This window comes from Scylla paramamosain, chromosome 42 (genome assembly GCF_035594125.1).
Source record: "Scylla paramamosain isolate STU-SP2022 chromosome 42, ASM3559412v1, whole genome shotgun sequence".
NCBI lineage: Eukaryota > Metazoa > Arthropoda > Malacostraca > Decapoda > Portunidae > Scylla > Scylla paramamosain.
In genome coordinates, this window is record NC_087192.1 from 10,547,501 (window position 1) to 10,567,153 (window position 19,653).

The 19,653-nt window shown below is 39.5% G+C and overlaps 1 protein-coding gene across 6 annotated transcripts in view; it reads right to left on the bottom strand.

Moving 5' to 3' along the window:
- Positions 1-4,994: 4,994 nt before the first annotated feature.
- The window catches only part of LOC135093356 (uncharacterized), a 54,228-nt gene continuing 39,569 nt past the window's right edge, over positions 4,995-19,653 (bottom strand). For 2 of the 6 annotated variants that reach the window (XM_063992585.1, XM_063992581.1), the window contains 4 exons: positions 6,597-6,686; positions 6,094-6,297; positions 5,676-5,841; positions 4,995-5,388 (listed from right to left, as the gene is read on the bottom strand). In XM_063992585.1, coding sequence (XP_063848655.1) covers positions 5,211-5,388; positions 5,676-5,841; positions 6,094-6,297; positions 6,597-6,660 — 612 coding nt within the window. In that variant the 5' untranslated portion in view covers positions 6,661-6,686 and the 3' untranslated portion in view covers positions 4,995-5,210. Of the gene's footprint in view, positions 5,389-5,675; positions 5,842-6,093; positions 6,298-6,596; positions 6,765-7,704; positions 8,027-19,653 lie in introns of those variants that run through there. The other 4 variants (XM_063992586.1, XM_063992584.1, XM_063992582.1 and 1 more) reach the window with 4 other exon arrangements.

Sequence of the window (19,653 nt, forward strand, 5' to 3'; positions counted from 1 at the left end):
GTGTGTTTTAATTTTCATCTTAATAGAAATTTTCCAACTGACGGAATCTAAAGACCTCTCCTTTGTCACTGTAAAACTAACCCATTGTATTAGTGAAGGGAAGTTAGTGAGCCAGTTACATACATATAACAATAACACCATCCTCTGTGCTCAGCGTCACAGACTGGCGCGGTAATTCAACCACTGAGGGACATGCATTTCACTGAGAAGTGCTCTCGCCCGCTGATTGGCATGCGTGTGCTAGTCTTGGCTCAGTGCGTGCTGGAAATTCATCTTGTATTCTTACCATATTTTCTTTTATGTTCTTTAGGGAGTGGCACCTCTGTAAACCTTTTTCTTTATAAATTGTATTGCCCTTGCATAAAACAACTGTGACATACGAATTATACAGACTACAGATGCACGCAATCCAGCATCACGCACTAGTAAGTTTCAAAAGTTTTCTTTCCAATACCTCTTACGTTGGCAGGCATTTGTGGCCTCTCCGCGCACCTTGTAAAGCTTTGATTTTAGAAGCAGTTTTCTTTCCTTTGAGACTCATAAGTAGGCACGTATTGTATATCACTAGATTCACAAGGAAATTATCTTCATAGTAATAAAAAAAAAAAAAATAATAATAATATTGAACAACTAATTTTACAAATTTTTGTCCCTCAATAAATACGAAACAAAAAAAAAATGTTCACAACCTCGTAGCTCAGAACTTCTTCCGCAAGCATTCTGCGCGCTACACATCACCCAAATCGCCTTTTTATGATCTTTACAATGGTACTATTGGCATTGTGATACATCAATTATATCTCTAGAAAAGAAAGGAAAACTGAAATCAGCATTTATCTCGGATTACGGGCAGACAGCCCGAGTCATGGGCTGAAACTAACATTATCTCACAGTTGGGCTATCGTGGGAAGCATCAGTGTTGCCATTTCATTACTTTTGTTAAACCTATGCTCATCTTTGACTCACCAAAAATTTATTAATTTTATTTTCAATTAATTTAAATAAGTTTTTTTTTTTTTTTTTTTTGGCGCACTTGTGCGTCAGTGCAGTTTCGCATGAAGACATTTTGACGCACATGTGCGTCCGGTTCGTGAGGGCTAAAAATAAGTAAGGGTATTGGTGGTCAGTTTTCCACACGTACAGGAGCAAGACATCAGCCAGTCAGCGACTGAGGGCACATCCCAGTGACAGTGTTACACAGTGTTACTAAGTTCAAGTGGCAAAATTACTACGCCATAGTCCGTGACACGTGGTGTAGTTAAAATCCTGGACGGAAGAAATAAACTGAAAGGGCACCATTTTACAAGGTCACAAGCAGAAGGTCATAGCATACCACTGTCTCTTATCGCTTTAGAAAGCTCCATGAGTCGGGACACTGCAACAACTATCTGACTCCGCCCCGAGCTTTAGGAGCACTCCCATGCAATAAAGGCAGTTGGGGTTCGTCCAGCCACTCACCATCTAAGCGAAACCCTGCCAGATGTGGAGGGCAGCCGGTCAAAACGCCTTCACGAGGATCAAAAGCAAATTGTTTGGGTTCGAATGGGAAAACTTTGCCCCCTGGAGACAGAAAACCGCGATTCAGAAAAGTGCCACTGGAATATTGGTCCCACTCAAATTTACACGAACATTGGCGGCAGGAATCGCTCCTCTCAGCTCCCTCCTGTCTATTGGTCCCTCCCTTATTCCCTTTCCGTGTTTTCATCTGCTTTTCTCTCTTTTTCCTTCTTTTTCCCTCTCCTCGTCTCCCTCTTTTCTTCATATTTCTACCTCCCTCTCACCCTTCTTTTCTCTCCCTCCTCTTCAGCCAGCCCACATTGAGGGGGAGACACCTGTTGCAAGAACTAAAGTGTGTGTGTGTGTGTGTGTGTGTGTGTGTGTGTGTGTGTGTGTGTGTGTGTGTGTGTGTGTGTGTGTGTGTGTGTGTGTGTGTGTGTGTGTGTGTGTGTGTGTGTGTGTGAGAGAGAGAGAGAGAGAGAGAGAGAGAGAGAGAGAGAGAGAGAGAGAGAGAGAGAGAGAGAGAGAGAGAGAGAGAGAGAGAGAGAGAGAGAGAGAGAGAGAGACTAACGGTGGTCAAGATTTTTCATACTAAATATGAAGACAACATATGTCTTTCGTGTTTCGCTGCTGTTTCACGCCTGGCATGATGCTGAACGTGACCTTTAACTTGAAATGAATGGAACTTTCGTCAGAAAATGAACGAAAAATATGGAAGTTCAAACGCAATAACCCAAATGTCAGTGTTTATTTATGTAAACACTAATTCTATTATAGTTTTCACAACCACATCTTGATATCAGCGTGCATACTTTAGTGTCATGGGGCACCGTCTGCTCCAATCCTGTATTATCGCATAATATGTACACGCTCTTACTAGCAGCACTGCTTGGTGAGTCATAGCATCACCACAGAGGTCAACTGAATTGGAGTCGCAGTTAAAAGTAAGAAATCTGAACAAAATTTAATTTATTTCGAGCCATTCGACGACAGGAGAAAAAAAAAAAAAATCGCAGACCTCCCTCACAGCTTCCTTTTAATACACAAGCACAAATGAAAGATTGACACACGTAGGTATGAAACCCTGACAGCAAAAAGACGCCCCACAAAATCCTGAATGCACGCACGTGTCTAGAGGGCTGAAGCAGTATCACCAACTGACGCAAAAGCCGAGGCATGACGCCTCGTTGCCCAGAGAGACGTGCCACGGCGCTCCTCACCACCCTGCCTGGGCCGTGCACGTGGCCACCCTACATGTTGTGGTCTAAAGTATCATTTGCCCGCAAACTTTCTGTTCCGAAAGTTTCTAGCAATGTTGTCAGTGTGCGAACTTTCCCGGGCGTCAGCAGGGCCACAGCACGGCTTCAGGCTTCACTGGCGCGGGAGTTATTGGGATGGTGGAAGTTGGGGCGGCGCCGCCTGGGATGTGAGGGTCATTTCGAGGAGCGACGGGGAGAAAATTACACCTATCCCTTTCAACTTTGAAATTACACCACGTGTACCTCTCTCTCTCTCTCTCTCTCTCTCTCTCTCTCTCTCTCTCTCTCTCTCTCTCTCTCTCTCGCTTGCGAGAATATACACCCATGGAAGTAGAGATGGCACCTGTTATTGTGTAATGCTTCGGGACAATATTGTTCCACTTTCATTCACACAGCTGTAATAAATGTAATGTAACTTAAAACACAACTTACCGATGTGTCTATTGTGGTGAAAGAGACAAAACATGGCAAGCTGACTATCTTGAAACAAACAAAAGTTCCTTTATTTGTTCCTTTTTATTTGTACGTATACATGGAAAATATGACTTATACTGATGAAACTGATGAAAACTGACTGATAAAACTTATAAAGCAGTCTAATACTCGTACAAGTAACGCGCCACATTACAACAGTTCTGTAGATACTGATAAACAGTCAAGCAACACTAAAAATTTGGAGTTCTTTACATAGATGTCTAATTGTTGGACTACATATAATTTCTTTGATTATTATTATTTTTTGTTCAACCAAAGATGCATGAAAGTTCCAGCTGTCAATTAAAACGAGAAGACCATTACTGGCTTTGAACAAAATACAATAATCATCGACCGTAAAATGATGATGATTTCGTTTTAAGTGATGTTGTTATTTAGTCTTTTTTTTTTATTCTCTAATACTGTAGAACTATTTCTAAATACATTGTCACGAAAAAAGTTGTGCTCGGTCACGTTAGTAATATGAACACTTAAGTAACATTCGGGCATTTTTAGGCTCTATGTTTGGCGTTTGTAAAAACAATATATAAATAAATATAAATAAATAAATAAATAAATAAATAAATCGATAGCCTGATCTATAGATAGGTAGATAAACACACACACATATAACAATTGCCTCAATTTTTAACTAGATGACATCTTTCTAGCCTTGCTGTGCTGTGTCCCTTTCACCTTTGAGCAGTCACAGAGGTGTGACTCATTCTAATGCACATTTTTTTTTTTTTTTTATTAGTTTTGTGAGTGAGGATACGAACAATATTATTCAGAAACGTTACGCAAAGAAGGATGTCATCTCTACTTCTGGCATTTCTACATTGCCGCTGGAACTGTCCCTGTGCACAAGGTTTTATATACAGACAAAATGACACACACACACACACACACACACACACACAGGAAAGATTCAAGATTCAGCATCTTGATGTGTAGCCATGTTCAGCAACATCAAAAGCGATTGTGACCTTGCCATGTCGGTGTGTGGCGTGTAAGTTGTCTCTTTCAGTGGGAAACGGCTGGCTGTGTCGCGAGACCAGCAGACGATCTTAGGCGATGAACATCGCGGGCACACACGCACACACACATAGAAATAATAAAATAAAGTGTACTTCGCGCCGTCATGAAGTTCTCAGTGTTTCATTCCTGACTGATAAGGGTATTCTTTTTGTTTTTAGTCCCAAAAATCGATCAACAGCAATACATCTACCTACCTACCTACATATATATATATATATATATATATATATATATATATATATATATATATATATATATATATATATATATATATATATATATATATATATATATATATATATATATATATATATATATATATATATATATATATATATATATATATATATATATATATATATATATATATATATATATATATATATATATATATATATATATATATATATATATCCTGTAAGTGTTTTCATTGCAGTTCTATCACTAAATTTTGCACGAGTAGTGATGAATAAAAATATCAGTTGCGAGTAAAAAAATTCTAGCAGTAAATATCAAGCGATCAGAACAGGCAGGTGGCGATAGTTATTCAAAACATTTTAATGCACCGTGGTGTTTTAATGACTCCTTATTTTTCACAACCAGGAAGAACGCATGGAGCCTTGGCAACGTTTAGGGGTCATGCTGAACTTTTGAAAAAAAAAAAAAAAAAGAATGATGTTCATACTGGAAATCGGATAAGGTAAAGAAAAAAAAAGTAAGAACATCTACGTTTTCTTTTTTAATTAACAAGAAGCTACAAATTTAACCCATGCCACAAGCTGAATTCACTCTGGAGAATGCTCCTTAGCGCTGGTGCCATGTCATACCAGACTGAGCTGCTCCTGAGTTCCTTAGTCTGTGGTGGGCCTATTGTGTGGATTGTGTGTGGTGACGGTAGTTAAGGTAAGCACATCATGATGTCTTCTATAAATATACTATAGTTTATATAGTTTGGCGGTGGTAGCCCGCCAGGAGGTCGTGTGTGGAGATCCGATGAGTGAGTGTGAGGCGCCACGTGTCCCTGTCCACGTAGTCCAGGGGGTGGGGGTCAGTGTGGCGGTCCCCAGACGTGGCCCCTATGATGAGCAGCACGGGACCCTCATAGGCAGACACGTATTGCCTTGAAACCGAAAAGTTTGATGCGTAACACTCACACATCACTGCATCTCGCATACACATGCCTTAAAATGGAATTAATTTGAGTATGTCCACCGAGGAAAAACAAGTAGAATTTATATTTTATTCAACCAATGAGGAAATGATAATTTACATTCAGTTGTTCGTGGTGTTATATTCAAAAGTCTGTTCGTAAATTTAGGTTCTGGCCTCCTCATAATTGAGTATTCCGGCTTAAGTAAAAGATCGAAGACATAAGAACTCGTGGGTCTGCCGAGCACCGCGCCTTACCGAAACACTTTGGCGTTATTGAAGTAGCAGCACATGAGAGCGTGAGTGGGCGGCACTTTGGGAGGAGAGGCGTCCTGGTCAACGAAGGTCAGCGGAATGAACGTCGGCGGGGCGTACTTGGAGGTCCACCAACTGGCATTCACTTCATAACCCACGACAGAAAGACCTAGACACATAATGATGCTCTATCTACAAATATATCCACCTGTCTCTATTTACATAAACAGTTTATCTTTTTCAACCCATCCATTCATATATCAAACAACTGATAAGAAAGCAATGCATTTTGTAATTCGCTACTGAGCGATATATTCCCTTCTGTGGGAACGTTAATATCATGTGTATCAATTATTCTGATTATTGTTGAGATACTTAGTTTGATACGACATTCATTCAGGCCGCCAAGTGAACAGCCCACCTGTGATGGCCTGAATGAGCCACTCTAGCAGGCCAGTGCCGCAGCCAACGGATACCAGAGCAGAGATGTTGGCGGCCCTGACATGGGCGGCCAAGGCGTAGAGGCAGCATGGCTGAGGCTGCACCCAGAGCAGCAGTGGATCCCAAGGGCGGGTCTTATTTTCCGTGAAGGTGGAGACAAGAGAGAGGATGGTGTGGGCCTCACCTGCAAGAGTAGCAGCAGCACTGTTACAGTAAATAGAGAACTTGGTGGCGGCAATACTATCACCCGTTTATGGAGTGGTTGGTAACGTTGGTGGAGATAAATTATTGTCAGGCGATAATTTGTAACTCAAGCCCAAGGCGTACCCAAGCTTCGGCCAAAAATAGTTTGAGCGGTAAAAATTTATGGCAACATTTGTTATGAAAGGAACAAACCGCTTGAATATTTTTGGATTTGCTGTGGACAGGCATATTACGATTAGTGTGTGTCATTAATTCATGTTGTGACCTGACATTCCTGACCTTTCTGGTGAAGTGCAACGATCTCCTCCCGCAGAGTGGTGTGCCGCCCCTCTGTCTCGGCCATCACATCATACTTGGCCTTTTCCTCCTCTGGCGCGTCACAAAAGATGGCGTCACTCAGAAAAAAATCATGAAACCCTACCCGATGTGGCGGCGTAAACAGAGTACCTGCGTAGGGACAAAGCGTTGCTGGCTGCTCGTTCCTTATTATATAATGAGAGTCACCACGAGCACGTCGTGGGGTGCCGCTTGGGGATGAGTAATGAGCTACCTGATCGAGTACTACGTAACACTGAGTACGTGAGCCTGCAGTGGCAATCACGTTAACCTGACCCGCTGACAGACAAGGTTGCAAAAGTCTCAAGCCAATCTGATATTAGAAAGGATTGTTTGTCCTTTTTATACATGAGGATTTTAAATGGGATAACAACTTTTGACTTGAGGCTCGGCAGCTACTTGGCGGAGCGCACCTGAGGCAGGCCAGACGGCTACTGAGGATCATGTGAAGCGGCCAGGGTTATTTCCGACTCACAATGTCAGCAGCGCCGCGCATACTGGCCGCACCGGCAAGCCTGACATGAGCTCAGCCTCACCAGGTGTCGAAGAAAATAAAAACAAACATAAGAACCACACATTTGACCGACCGTTCTTTTCTTTCAAATTCAGTGCAAGTGAATGGTAACTACGGTCCAGAAATCTTTCCCGAACTATTTTTTTCTTGCCACTGGATGTTTTCCATGAATGTGCTGGGGCAGAAACAATTTACACATTGAGCAGTCAATGGAGGCATCATAAGATCTCTACAACTTTTTCTGTCATTGGGTGTAAAAAGGCGGGTAACGGTGATGTACAGGCCATCATTCCCGTGAAGGCAGCAAGAGTCTGCTTACAACTGTAAATTCCTATCAGATGAAACAATTCTGTCGCTCGCCAGTTCCCACTGCACGAAAAGCAGCTTGGATCTCATCGGTGTGGACGCTGATGTCTAACTTTAAGTCATATCTCGTGGCTCATCAATATCCACGAATCATTTCAAGCTGTAGGACAAATTTTCCTCGGGTTTCTGATCCTGCAGCTACGAAATGCGCAAATACGAGAGTACACCCACCAGTACGAGGCACAGAACCGTCTCGCTACCTTCGTCAGTCCCGAGTGTCGTCTTGGCCACTCACTGATGGCGGCTGCGGGTCGGCTGCCGTGAGGCCTTGCTGGCATGAGCGTTTGTTTGTTCTTGACACACACTCATGACACCAAGTTGGCACGTGCTGAGCTACTCGTGTGTACGTGTGTATGCTTCTGGATATAGGAGAACGAAAATGGACTGACAATATGGCTAGTGCTAATTTTGGCCCAAGGGGAGCATCACAGTGCGCCAAGATTGTACTGCTGCCTTTTATAGCCTTCGCCTTCCTCGCAATATTTATCCATTTAAAGGTATCATGAATTTACTACAGACAATCGAATGGATATTGTTTTTTTTTAAAGTTTGAATACACAACACGAGGCAAATTGCTGCTGTAAAATAAGTATATTAAAAATTTACTTATTTTTTTTCTAATTATTCCTAATATACTTACAGGTGGAGGTAAGTCATGTCCTCCTATTGAAACCCTGAATCGCAAGGCAATGTCAGTGATGCATTTTCACCAAATAATAATGATAAAGCCTCCTGTTGAAGTGTCCTCACTCTCTTGTGACTTTCAGCAGATAAAACTCCAAACATTACCTTGGCAACACTTTCACTATTTCTGACATATTCGTTAACATTAAAGGCGCAAGTGTTAAAGATGATGTCTTTGTTTATAGGCAAATATTTTCTTTTCACAGTTGTTCTACATATTAAATGAAAATCATAATATAACGCAACGTGAAAATAATAAACTGAATTACATAATGCATATTAATGATATGTTTTCCACACGAATGACTCACCTAGTTAGCAGGGGAGTGCGATGAAAGGACTGCAATGCTCTTATCCTTCCCGTTTACTACATCCTAATTAAGTAAGTCCTTAATTATACTTTTCATTATCTCCTTCCCACAACAACGATTTTGTGATATGATGGTAGTCATCTCCATATGCATAATAAAGTCTAAATGATAATGTATTGCGTATTTTCTATTAAACAGTTACTTAAGGGGAGGGGTGGCCTGACGGTCAGCACAAGGCAGTGGTGGGCTCGCTACCACAATTCGAGTACAATCGAAAATTTTGCAGTCGAGAGGCCGAAGATCACACGTTAATCCTGGCTTCGTGTGGGAGTGCAGCAGAGTTTTCAGTTTTTCAGGGCAGCATAAATCTCCACAATACGTCATTTAAAGAATCCAACCCGGAGCAACATGAGTGGGCATTGTGTCACAACCTCTTCATGCACTATTCTTCCTCTATATCAAATTTACAGGACATGTGCGAACATTACTCGTAGTTTTCCTGAAGTCGGCGATAAGGTTGAATTTTCGCTCCATCACACTCAGGGCACGTGGTTCTCCTTGGCTGATGAGACGCGCTTCTATGGAGAACGAAGTCTTCTTCATAACGGACTAATTCATTAATTAACGTTTAATAGTGTGGTACTGCAGTATCTTTATACTACTATATATATATATATATATATATATATATATATATATATATATATATATATATATATATATATATATATATATATATATATATATATATATATATATATATATACGTCGCTCTCCATAAAGGCGTATCTCATAAGCCAAGAAGCCCCTGAGTCTGATGGAGCGAAAATTCAATCCTTATTCCCAAAGACAAAATTAGGGGATTATTGAGAATTATTCTTTAGAATTTATATTCTTTAAATAATCCTTGATATTTAGCGTTTTTCTAACGTACGTGTGTGTGTGTGTGTGTGTGTGTGTGTGTGTGTGTGTGTGTGTGTGTGTGTGTGTCCTTGATATTTAGAGTTTTTCTAACGTGTGTGTGTGTGTGTGTGTGTGTGTGTGTGTGTGTGTGTGTGTGTGTGTGTGTGTGTGTGTGTGTGTGTGTGTGTGTGTGTGTGTGTGTGCGTGCGTGCGTGCGTGCGTGCGTGCGTGCGTGTGTGCGTGCGTGCGTGCGTGTGTGTGTGTGTGTGTTTTTACAAGTAAATGAAAGAATGGAGAGATACGAATGTTTGTTCATAGGTTATCATCCAGCACACCCTTCTCTGCACTACAAGGTATACCTACACTATTCTCTATAGTGATTTCACAATTCAGTTCTCTTCTTGTTAATCACAGTTCATTCATTCATTCATTCATTCATTCATTCATTCTCTCTCTCTCTCTCTCTCTCTCTCTCTCTCTCTCTCTCTCTCTCTCTCTCTCTCTCTCTCTCTCTCTCTCTCTCTCTCTCTCTTTTCTTTCACTCATCTTTACCACAATGACCTACCTCAATTCCGCCACACACAGACACTCCAATGCCCTCCTCCCAAGCCTTTCTTTATTCCTCCGCCACTCGCCCAAGCTTCCTCAACCCTGTCATATTGCGATTATGTTGGATATGCCTGTTGTAGGAATGAATTTTCACATCGGTGGTCTCAGTAACCAAACAAAGAAAAGTTAGAGAGCGTGCAGGGCGTGTACTCTGGTACGGTGCTTGTCTCCATGCTAAGAACGAGACTATAAATAAACTTGTTAGATTTCCAGGCTACAGCAAATAAATAAATGTTTTGAGATGACTAATAACGACCTCCGATGTACATTCATTTGATTTTGTTACTGCATTTTTTTTCACTGTATCTTTGATTAATCTGCGGATCTGTCTCGCTCAGTATTGCAAGGAGTATTTTCTTTCTGTCCAGTTAATTTTGAATTCCCCATCTAATATCTTGAAAAGCTCAGCATGTTGAACTTCTTGGCGCCAAAGCTGTGTTCGTGGTGCAGATTGAACAAAATTTTTGTTTTTTGTCCCACATGCTTTGGATCAACTTTGCTGTCACCGACAGATGTCGTTTATTTGAAAATACGAAGATAATTTCTGATCTGCATGGTTAGTTTTAAATATAGTTTATGTCTTTGTAGCTAAACTGGATAAAAAAAAGAAAAAAAGCCGTGAATAGTGGAACTGAAGTTACGAAACAGAAGGGAAAGGAGCAATGGAACAGATGAAAAGAGAGAGAGAGAGAGAGAGAGAGAGAGAGAGAGAGAGAGAGAGAGAGAGAGAGAGAGAGAGAGAGAGAGAGAGAGAGAGAGAGAGAGAGAGAGAGAGAGAGAGAGAGAGAGAGAGAGAGAGAGAGAGAGAGAGAGAGAGAGAGAGAGAGAGAGAGAGAGAGAGAGAGAGTAAAGAGAGAGAGAGTAAAGAGAGAGAGAAGAGAGAGAGAGAGAGAGAGAGAGAGAGAGAGAGAGAGAGAGAGAGAGAGAGAGAGAGAGAGAGAGAGAGAGAGAGAGAGAGAGAGAGAGAGAGATGGGGGTGTTCTTACACTGACGGAAGCACATACACAGTTTTACATAGTCTAGTTTCTCAAACGAAGTAATAAGTGTCATATTTTCACCGGCAGTCGAAGAATTAGGCCCGACAGCCTCATCACATCCCTGGAAAAGAAGATGAGGCCTCATCAGGAGAGAGGTAGTGTTCTGCAGATTGAAAATTAGATCTAAGACCGCGAATGTTGCAGAAATTAATGAAGAAAAAGTTGAGGGGGTGTCAAGACATTTAGGGTCGATATCAGAATATCGATATCAGATATCAGTGCATGGGAAGTTTTGACACTGCCCACTCATGTTGCTCCGGGTTGGATTCTTTAAATGACGTATTGTGGAGATTTATGCTGCCCTGAAAAATTGAAAACTCTGGTGCACTCCCACACAAAGCCAGGGTTAACGTGTGATCTTCGGCCACTCGACTGCAAAATTTTCGATTGTACTCGAATTGTGGTAGCGAGCCCACCACTGCCTTGTGCTGACCGTCAGGCCACCCCTCCCCTTAAGTAACTGTTTAGTAGAAAATAAACAATACATTATCATTTAGACTTTATTATGCATATGGAGATGACTACCATCATATCACAAAACAGTTGTTATGGGAAGGAGATAATGAAAAGTACAATTAAGGACTTAATGAGGATGTAGTAAACGGGAAAGGATAAGAGCATTGCAGTCCTTTCATCGCACTCCCCTGCAAAACGCGGATACAAAACATATTACAAGTAACCTCAGTTCATGATGTAAATTTTGGATATTATGAAATCAACTAAAATATTTAAAAGTCATCGTTTTAATATTTGTAGGTCACTCTTGCAGCTCGTGGCCTCCTGAGGGACAGCCTAGCAGCGCCCTACCAACAATGTCGCGGTCAGAGAGGTGATATGTTGTTTAAAACTCGCCGAGTGATTGACGTGTCTGTCCAAAATGTAACTGATGTGAAAGGTTTCGTAGAAGAAGAAGTAAAATCGTGTGGCACGCAATTGCATAGATAAAAACTGTAAGATGCTTCCGTTCATAAAATGTTTACCATTCTCTTTAAAATTTCTGATTGAGGCAAAGCAAACTTGGTATTGTTCAATGCCTCAAAAACTCAATTCCTCCATCTTTCATCTCGACACAACCTTCCGGACAACTATCCCCTCTTCTTTAATAACACTCAACTGGCCCCCTTTTTTACACTGGACATCCTCGGTCAGTTCTTTTCTTATAATCTAAACTGGAAACTTCTCATCTCATCTCTAGCTAAAACAACTTCTATGAAGTTAGGCGTTTTGAGACGTCTCCGCCAGTTTTCCTTACCACCCTGTACAAGGGCTTTATCTGACCATGTATGGACGTGTCTGGGGTGGTTCCACTCATACTGCTCTTTTAGATAGGGTTGAATCAAAAGCTTTTTGTCTCATCAGCTCCTCTCCTCTTACTGACTGTCTTCAGCCTCTTTCTCATTGCCGTAATGTTGCATCTCTTGCTATCTTCTACCGCTATTTTCATTCTAACAGCCCTTCTGATCTTGCTAACTGGTTGCCTCCCCTCCTCCCTCACCCTCGCTGCACAAGACTTTCTTCTTTCTCTCACCCCTATTCTGTCCACCTTTCTAATGCAAGAGTTAAACAGTATTCTCAGTCATTCATCCCTTTCTCTGGTAAACTCTGGAACTCCCTGTCTGCTTCTGTATTTCAACCTTCCTATGACTTGAACATTTCTAGAAGGAGGTATCAAGACACTTATCTTTCAATTTTTTACCACCGCTTTGGACCCTATTCGGGGATCGGCATCTCAGTGTTTTTTTTTTTATTTATTATTTTTTTTATTAGATTTTTGTTGCCCTTCACCGGTGTCCCTCCTACATACTGTAATGTAAAAAGGCAGCTATCACCCACATTTTACTGCATTAATAAGTTTCGTCCAGCACGGATGAAACTGACAAGCTCAGGATGACGATTGCCACTATACAGTAATTTTTTTTGGAGAAGTTACCAGCAATGCAGCTTTATACCCCCGCTGACGATCATTACAAGAGCTCATAAGAAAGTATTATGTGAACATGTTGCGAGCTGACAAGAGAATCTCATAACTCTGATCACTGTTGGTCATCAAGTGACACATTAATAAACAACGTTGTTATTGGACCAAAAATTGATTTCAAGAGACCATTGCTTTATAACTTCTCATATAAAGACACCAGAAATTATAGATATAATGAAAAACTTCCCAGATTATCTTCTGACAGATTTAATATAAACTCGGGACACTTCTCGCCAACACAAAATGGAATAAAATTTTTAGCAGCTCTTCGCAAATGATTTCTGGAAATAAATGATGAAATTTTAAATTTTTCGTTAAATTATGCGTTTCTCTTCAAAACACACGTTTAATTAAGACTGCTGAACCAAAATGGTGGAACAATGAAATAAAAAAAAGTCCTTAAAATGAAGGGAAAAAAAAAACGCATATGGTAAGCACTCCGTGACTGCCAGGAAGGAGAAAATAGAGTTCGTAGAAAACAAGCAAAAAACGAGGACATTAATGAGAGAGAGAGAGAGAGAGAGAGAGAGAGAGAGAGAGAGAGAGAGAGAGAGAGAGAGAGAGAGAGAGAGAGAGAGAGAGAGAGAGAGGAATCCTGAATTATTACATATCACGACGTCGGGTGAAACGTATTCTGAAAGCCTTTAAGATAATGTAAGAAAAGACCATTCTTGTAAACAAAGTACATAAGCCCTGTGGTTGCGGAAAATAAATATCGCAAAAAAAAAAACGTAAATGAAACTGCACGTATTTTAAATGAATTTTTCTTCCCTTTTTAATACAAATTTTACAGAATTGCTTGATGGCTATCGACTAACCCGACTGAAGATGAAACGAACTTCATTGATGTCTTCGAATCTATAAACTAAATTCATGCCAAAAAAAAAAAAAAAAAGACTAGAGCGGATGAAACCACCACCCACAATTCTAAAAGAATGCTTTAACCACATGTTGTCCAGTGCTGGCTCCCGGTGAGGTACTTCACGAAGAGTCTGACGAACATTATCTCTGCTATACATACATACATACATACATACATACATACATACATACATACATACTTACCATACATACTCGTACCTGCACACACACACACACACACACACACACACACGGTAATCGAAACCGGCAATTCGACCAGTCAAGCAGCTGGAGCTCATTGGAGATTACTGTAAGGAAAACTTCAGACATTTTAGATGACAAAAAATCAATCAGATATTCACTTTTAAATAAAGCAAATGAAAAAATAAATAAATAAATACCTAAATAAACATTCATGACATACGAAGTGACTTGACTATTTCGATGATTTTTGCAACTTGCACGCGCCAAGCATCTCGAGTTTCAGCGTGTGGCCGTTCCCCGGTAAAATGTAGGCCCATGGTCCACCATGTAAAATTCGCAAATGAATATAGGTGTTGCTCATCGGGCGCAAACTCTGAGGGATCATAACCGTAAAACATTGTGTTGGAGAGATGTCACTGTGTTCAGTTATATCAATGATATTCTTACTAGTAAAGCAGTGAAATATTGAAGTTTAGACGTAATACTCAAGTTCCACGTAATGAGGACTACCTTCAAAGAGATCTCGATCGTCTAGTGAATAAGCACATAAATAACAAAATGTACCTTACAAAAATAGCCCGTTTTAGTCACATCACAGAAGAGTCTATCGTCGCCAGCTATGGACAGCAGCATTAGTGATAACTCTAAAAAGCGTTGAGACAAAACCTAAAACTAATTTACAACTCGGATTTACCTCATCCAAGTCAATACCAAAGAGAACGTACATGGCTCAACTCTACCACGTGAAAACACTATTAGTTAATACAGAGGTGATTATTTTCCCTTGTCAGTCTTTTTCTTTACCTTTTCACTATAAATTTCATGTTAGTTTTCACCTTTTCCCTATGCTTCCTTATTTAGTTAAAATAATGTAGTTCCTGTACATTTCGCAGAAAGCCTTTTTAAGAACAAGAACCCTGTTGATGCTTGATTTTTCATTTGTACTTTAATATATATATATATATATATATATATATATATATATATATATATATATATATATATATATATATATATATATATATATATATATATATATATATATATATATATATATATATATATATATATATATACGAGTATATATATATATATATATACCCCTTACTATACCACTTGCCATCCTACGGCCGGCCTCCATCCCATCCTTCATCCTTTGTTTTAACTGTCTATTTTCCAAGAGGGCGGCTCCGGCACCATAATGGTTAAAGGTGGAAAGTTCCAAGGAATTAGTTCCATGGATTTACTCTCAGAACAATTCAAATTATAATTTTTTAACGGAAAAGATCAAAGCATAGTGTAGGATAAAAGGGTTGAGAGGGTGAAACGTATCGTTTCAGTCTTGCATTTATTGGAAGGATGGTAAAGAATGAAAATGGATGAATTTTTACGCTGATGAGTTGCGAACATGCTAAAGAGTAATGAAATAAGACGAGAAAAAAAAAAAAAACGAGTGGCTGATTTTTAAGGAACAAATAAAAATCAAATGTAAAAGAACGGATTCAATCAATAATTGTCTCTATAAAAAGAGTTTTCTCTAGAGGAGTGAATGTTACCTCACCCTCCCCGAGAGGCGTACACCTTGCCTTGGCAGATAGACGAGTGTTTAAAGAGACGAAAGGAAACGCACTGTTAAGTAGAAACTAAAGTGTCAAGAGTCTGGTGATGATTCCTAATGAAAGACAAACTAAATACCTTATAGAAGCGACGGAGGTAATTGAATTTCATAAGAGGGAAGAAAAAAAATGTCGGAAATTTTAAGTCCACTTGACAAGGGTAGGATTCAAAATTTTAGGCAGCAGTAAATTCTCCTTGCCTCGGTCATGTTCCTTTTTTGGTGATGACATGACCATTTTCCTGTAGGGACAAAACCTTCATGATATCAAAAACAATAAAAATAGTGAGTTAATATACGTACCTAACTGGGTAAAAAAAAAAAAAAAAAAAACTAAAAGACTTCATATGGCAATGCATCCCTTGATGATACACCCAGTTCAAGTGAATGTTTACATTGATAATCGTAGGCTTTAAAAAGATGATGAATTTAGGTCTTTAGGGTCTTAATTAGTGACAAATCAAAATGGAAATCTCATATACAAATACAAAGCTTATAAAAATTCCTGAAGTTTTATATAAGTGCGTAATAAGTAACAAAACTTGCCTTGTTAGACTTTTTGTTACACACAAAAAAAAGTTGATAGGTGTATTAACTCCTAGCCATCGATATGCTTACACAAACCTTATTTAAGGACCGAAGACTCCTGAAATTCCATATGCAATATTTATGCAGACCAGTCTTTTTGTCCACAAGTCAATATATATCTATAAAAAGCAAAGTCGTTTCCAGTTATTACCATGAAATCCAGACTGCCGGTAACCGTATGGTCTGAGAGTACCATTATATAGAACATCTCGTGCTCAACAGAGTATTGCAGTCCACGGTGCCAGATGCAGGAATAGGTTGCCAGAAATGAAGAAGACAGTATTACTTGACATCCTCAAATATACAATAAAGTACAGCCTTTTTAAAGAATATTAGCTATAGTTAGTTATGTATGATATCTATCTATTGCATTTATTGTTACCACAAACTTAACTTTTTTCGTGTTTAAGTTTCGATTATATATTATATTATCTTTATTTTCATATATTGTTAATGTAAATTTACCATTCCTCTATGTATCATGATTATGCATTGCCTTTATCTATTTACATATATTATTACTACAAGACTTATGTATATATTATTTGTGTGTATTATCTTTAACTATTTGTACACATTACTAATGTAATGATTATCTTACATGTACATATATGTGGTTTGGTTTAAGTTTATCTTCTTAAATAATATGTACCGTGTTTAGCTTAATTACCTGATAATTAGGCCTTTAATGCGAACTTGTACGGCTTAGCCGTATACAAATACTGTAAAATTAGCTATGTAAAACAACGGACTTGATCCTTTCAATATCACGCTATGCATTATGTACTTTCAACTATGACGCCAATAATCGAATCAGTAATGATGAAAGAACGAGAAGTTAGACATTCTTGTTACAGAAAGAAAATAAGCAATTGACAAAAAGACTGAGCGTACTGTAAATGATATGAGGAGGATTTTTTATGCACTTTTCAGATTCTCAAAGGTTTGTTCAGTAATGCTGAGAGGACGAGAAGTTTGGTGTTCTCTTATAGCATCTCTTTGAAATTCATGTCATTCTTTGTAAGTGGATCGTCCGTCAAATGACACAGAAGTATGCAAATTAATTATCAACGTGAGCGTGGGACGGGGCAGTGTGTTCGAAGAGATTACTACAGAGAAATAGTAATGAGAGAGAGAGAGAGAGAGAGAGAGAGAGAGAGAGAGAGAGAGAGAGGAGGGGGGGAATACCACATCGAAAGCCAAAGATCTATGTTAGGCTTTGCAGAAGGCTTTAGAAATATTTAAGGCAACAACAAAGATTTTACTGAACACAATGAAAAACGGTGACCAAAGTACCATTAAAGTAAGCCAGAAGAATGAAAAATGGAAAATGAGCGCTAATAAGATGCACGGGAATCTTCCTATTGAGGACCGCTTTTCAGAACTTCGAAGAGGCAGAGAATCACCGTATAATCTTAAAGTTTCAGCGCCGCCCTCTTAAAGAGCTTGTTGGGGTAAGGGTATTTGTGCAAGGCAGGAAGAACCTAGAGTAATCTATACGTGTAACAAGAGTATTATTTTAAGGACAATATGCAGGACGCTAGGCCTTATGAGATTTCAGGGCAAAAAAAGGATATCGAAACCTTCACAAGGAAGAATTATATAAGGCACAGTCTTGTAAAATGGTGGAAGAACGGGAGGGAAGCCCCAGAGCCATCCGTGGATGACTTTTTAATAGAGGCCTGAGCAGAGTTCAGCTTTACAGATCGAAGAGATGGGAAATGTGTCATCTGGATAGAATAAGATGGAGGAAGGATGAGTAAGACTAAAGCTATTGGAGACATTTTTGAGGATCCGAGTTTAAGATAACAAGAATTTAATAATTCCTGTATTTTTTTAGTCGAAGACCAAATATCATTGTGTACATCAACGCAACAACAAACTTTCAGTCGACAGTAACCCTAAAGAAAACAAGGGAAAACAAAATGAACCCTTTCTTTACCTACCAAAGAAAATGAGTGAAGAATTAGAGGAAGACAGTATTCTCTAAACAAGAAATTAGTTTCATCTCAACAACTGCGGAACTTCCTAATCGACAAAGTTTGATAATCGACCAGTATTCGTCATTCTTTTGAAATTGGAGACAAATTTGGTTTCTTCTGCAATGACTACGAAACACTGACTTTATTTATTTATTTATTTATTTTATTGTTTGTATATTGAAGCCCAGATACTCCCTCACATATTATGTGTTTGCAGTGCTTGTATTGTAAGCACAGAAACTTTAGATGGGAGGGTGGACGGACATGAATCAACGAATGCCTGCCATTACTTCCTTACCTTCCTCACCATCGGGTCCTGAGCAATGTACGTACTCCTATTGCACTCCCTCTTCCTGCTTCCTTTTCCATCTCCCATCCCCTGTCTTATTCTCTGCACCACTCCATCTCTTCAGTCACACATTGTCACTCAGTCCACGCCTCCTTACTCTACACCTGATAACTTCATCACCTAGACACATAATTCCTTCCGCCGATTGTAAAGTAATTTGAACATGATATAAAGTCAACTTATCATGACTGAAAATAGTATGTATTTCTTTCCACGCTGTTTGACCTTCGGTATTTGAGGAGCACCATCATATACACACATCCGGCAGATTTTTAAGCCTCTCTAATAATTAAATAGCGATCAAAAATACAACTCAAAACACGTGCAAGGTCACAAGGGGGCCACAAGCAACCGTCAGTGCATGGCAGGAATATCACAAAGAGCTTCAACTAAGCGCGGCCAGTTGTTACACAACAATAATAACAGCAACGACAAATGCCTGGCAGACACGGATCGTTAATGTAGCGTCGCGCTAATTAAAAACTTGGTAGCGCGCAATAGTGTCTCTCATCCTCGTTAGTCACCGGCGACGGCCCGTGGCCTGTTTGCCTGCGGCTATTAATACTAAAACACGCGTCTATTGATGAGTTGTAGCAGCGACGACCGCTGTTGATACTACTACTACTACTACTACTACTACTACTACTACTACTGCTACTGCTTGGCATAACCGACTGCACAACAAGTAGGCAGGTGCCATATTGTAAGCACGAAGACTAAAATGAGAGATAGATGCTTTATTCTTTTGAAAAGAAAAAAAAAAAGACTATTCTTAATGACATTTCAGATGTGAAGGAAATCATTGATAATGCTAAACGTATTTTTTCCCCACGAGGCCAATGGACGCCGTACCACTGCTTGCCAAAATGTTGATCACGTAACACATTTTGAAATTTTAGATTGTGTGTAGTATCAATAATTTATCTGAGCAAAGCGTCAAAAAGATCAGTACAGAATGATTTTTAGGTAAAACCACGCTGGAATAGGCATACTGAAGAT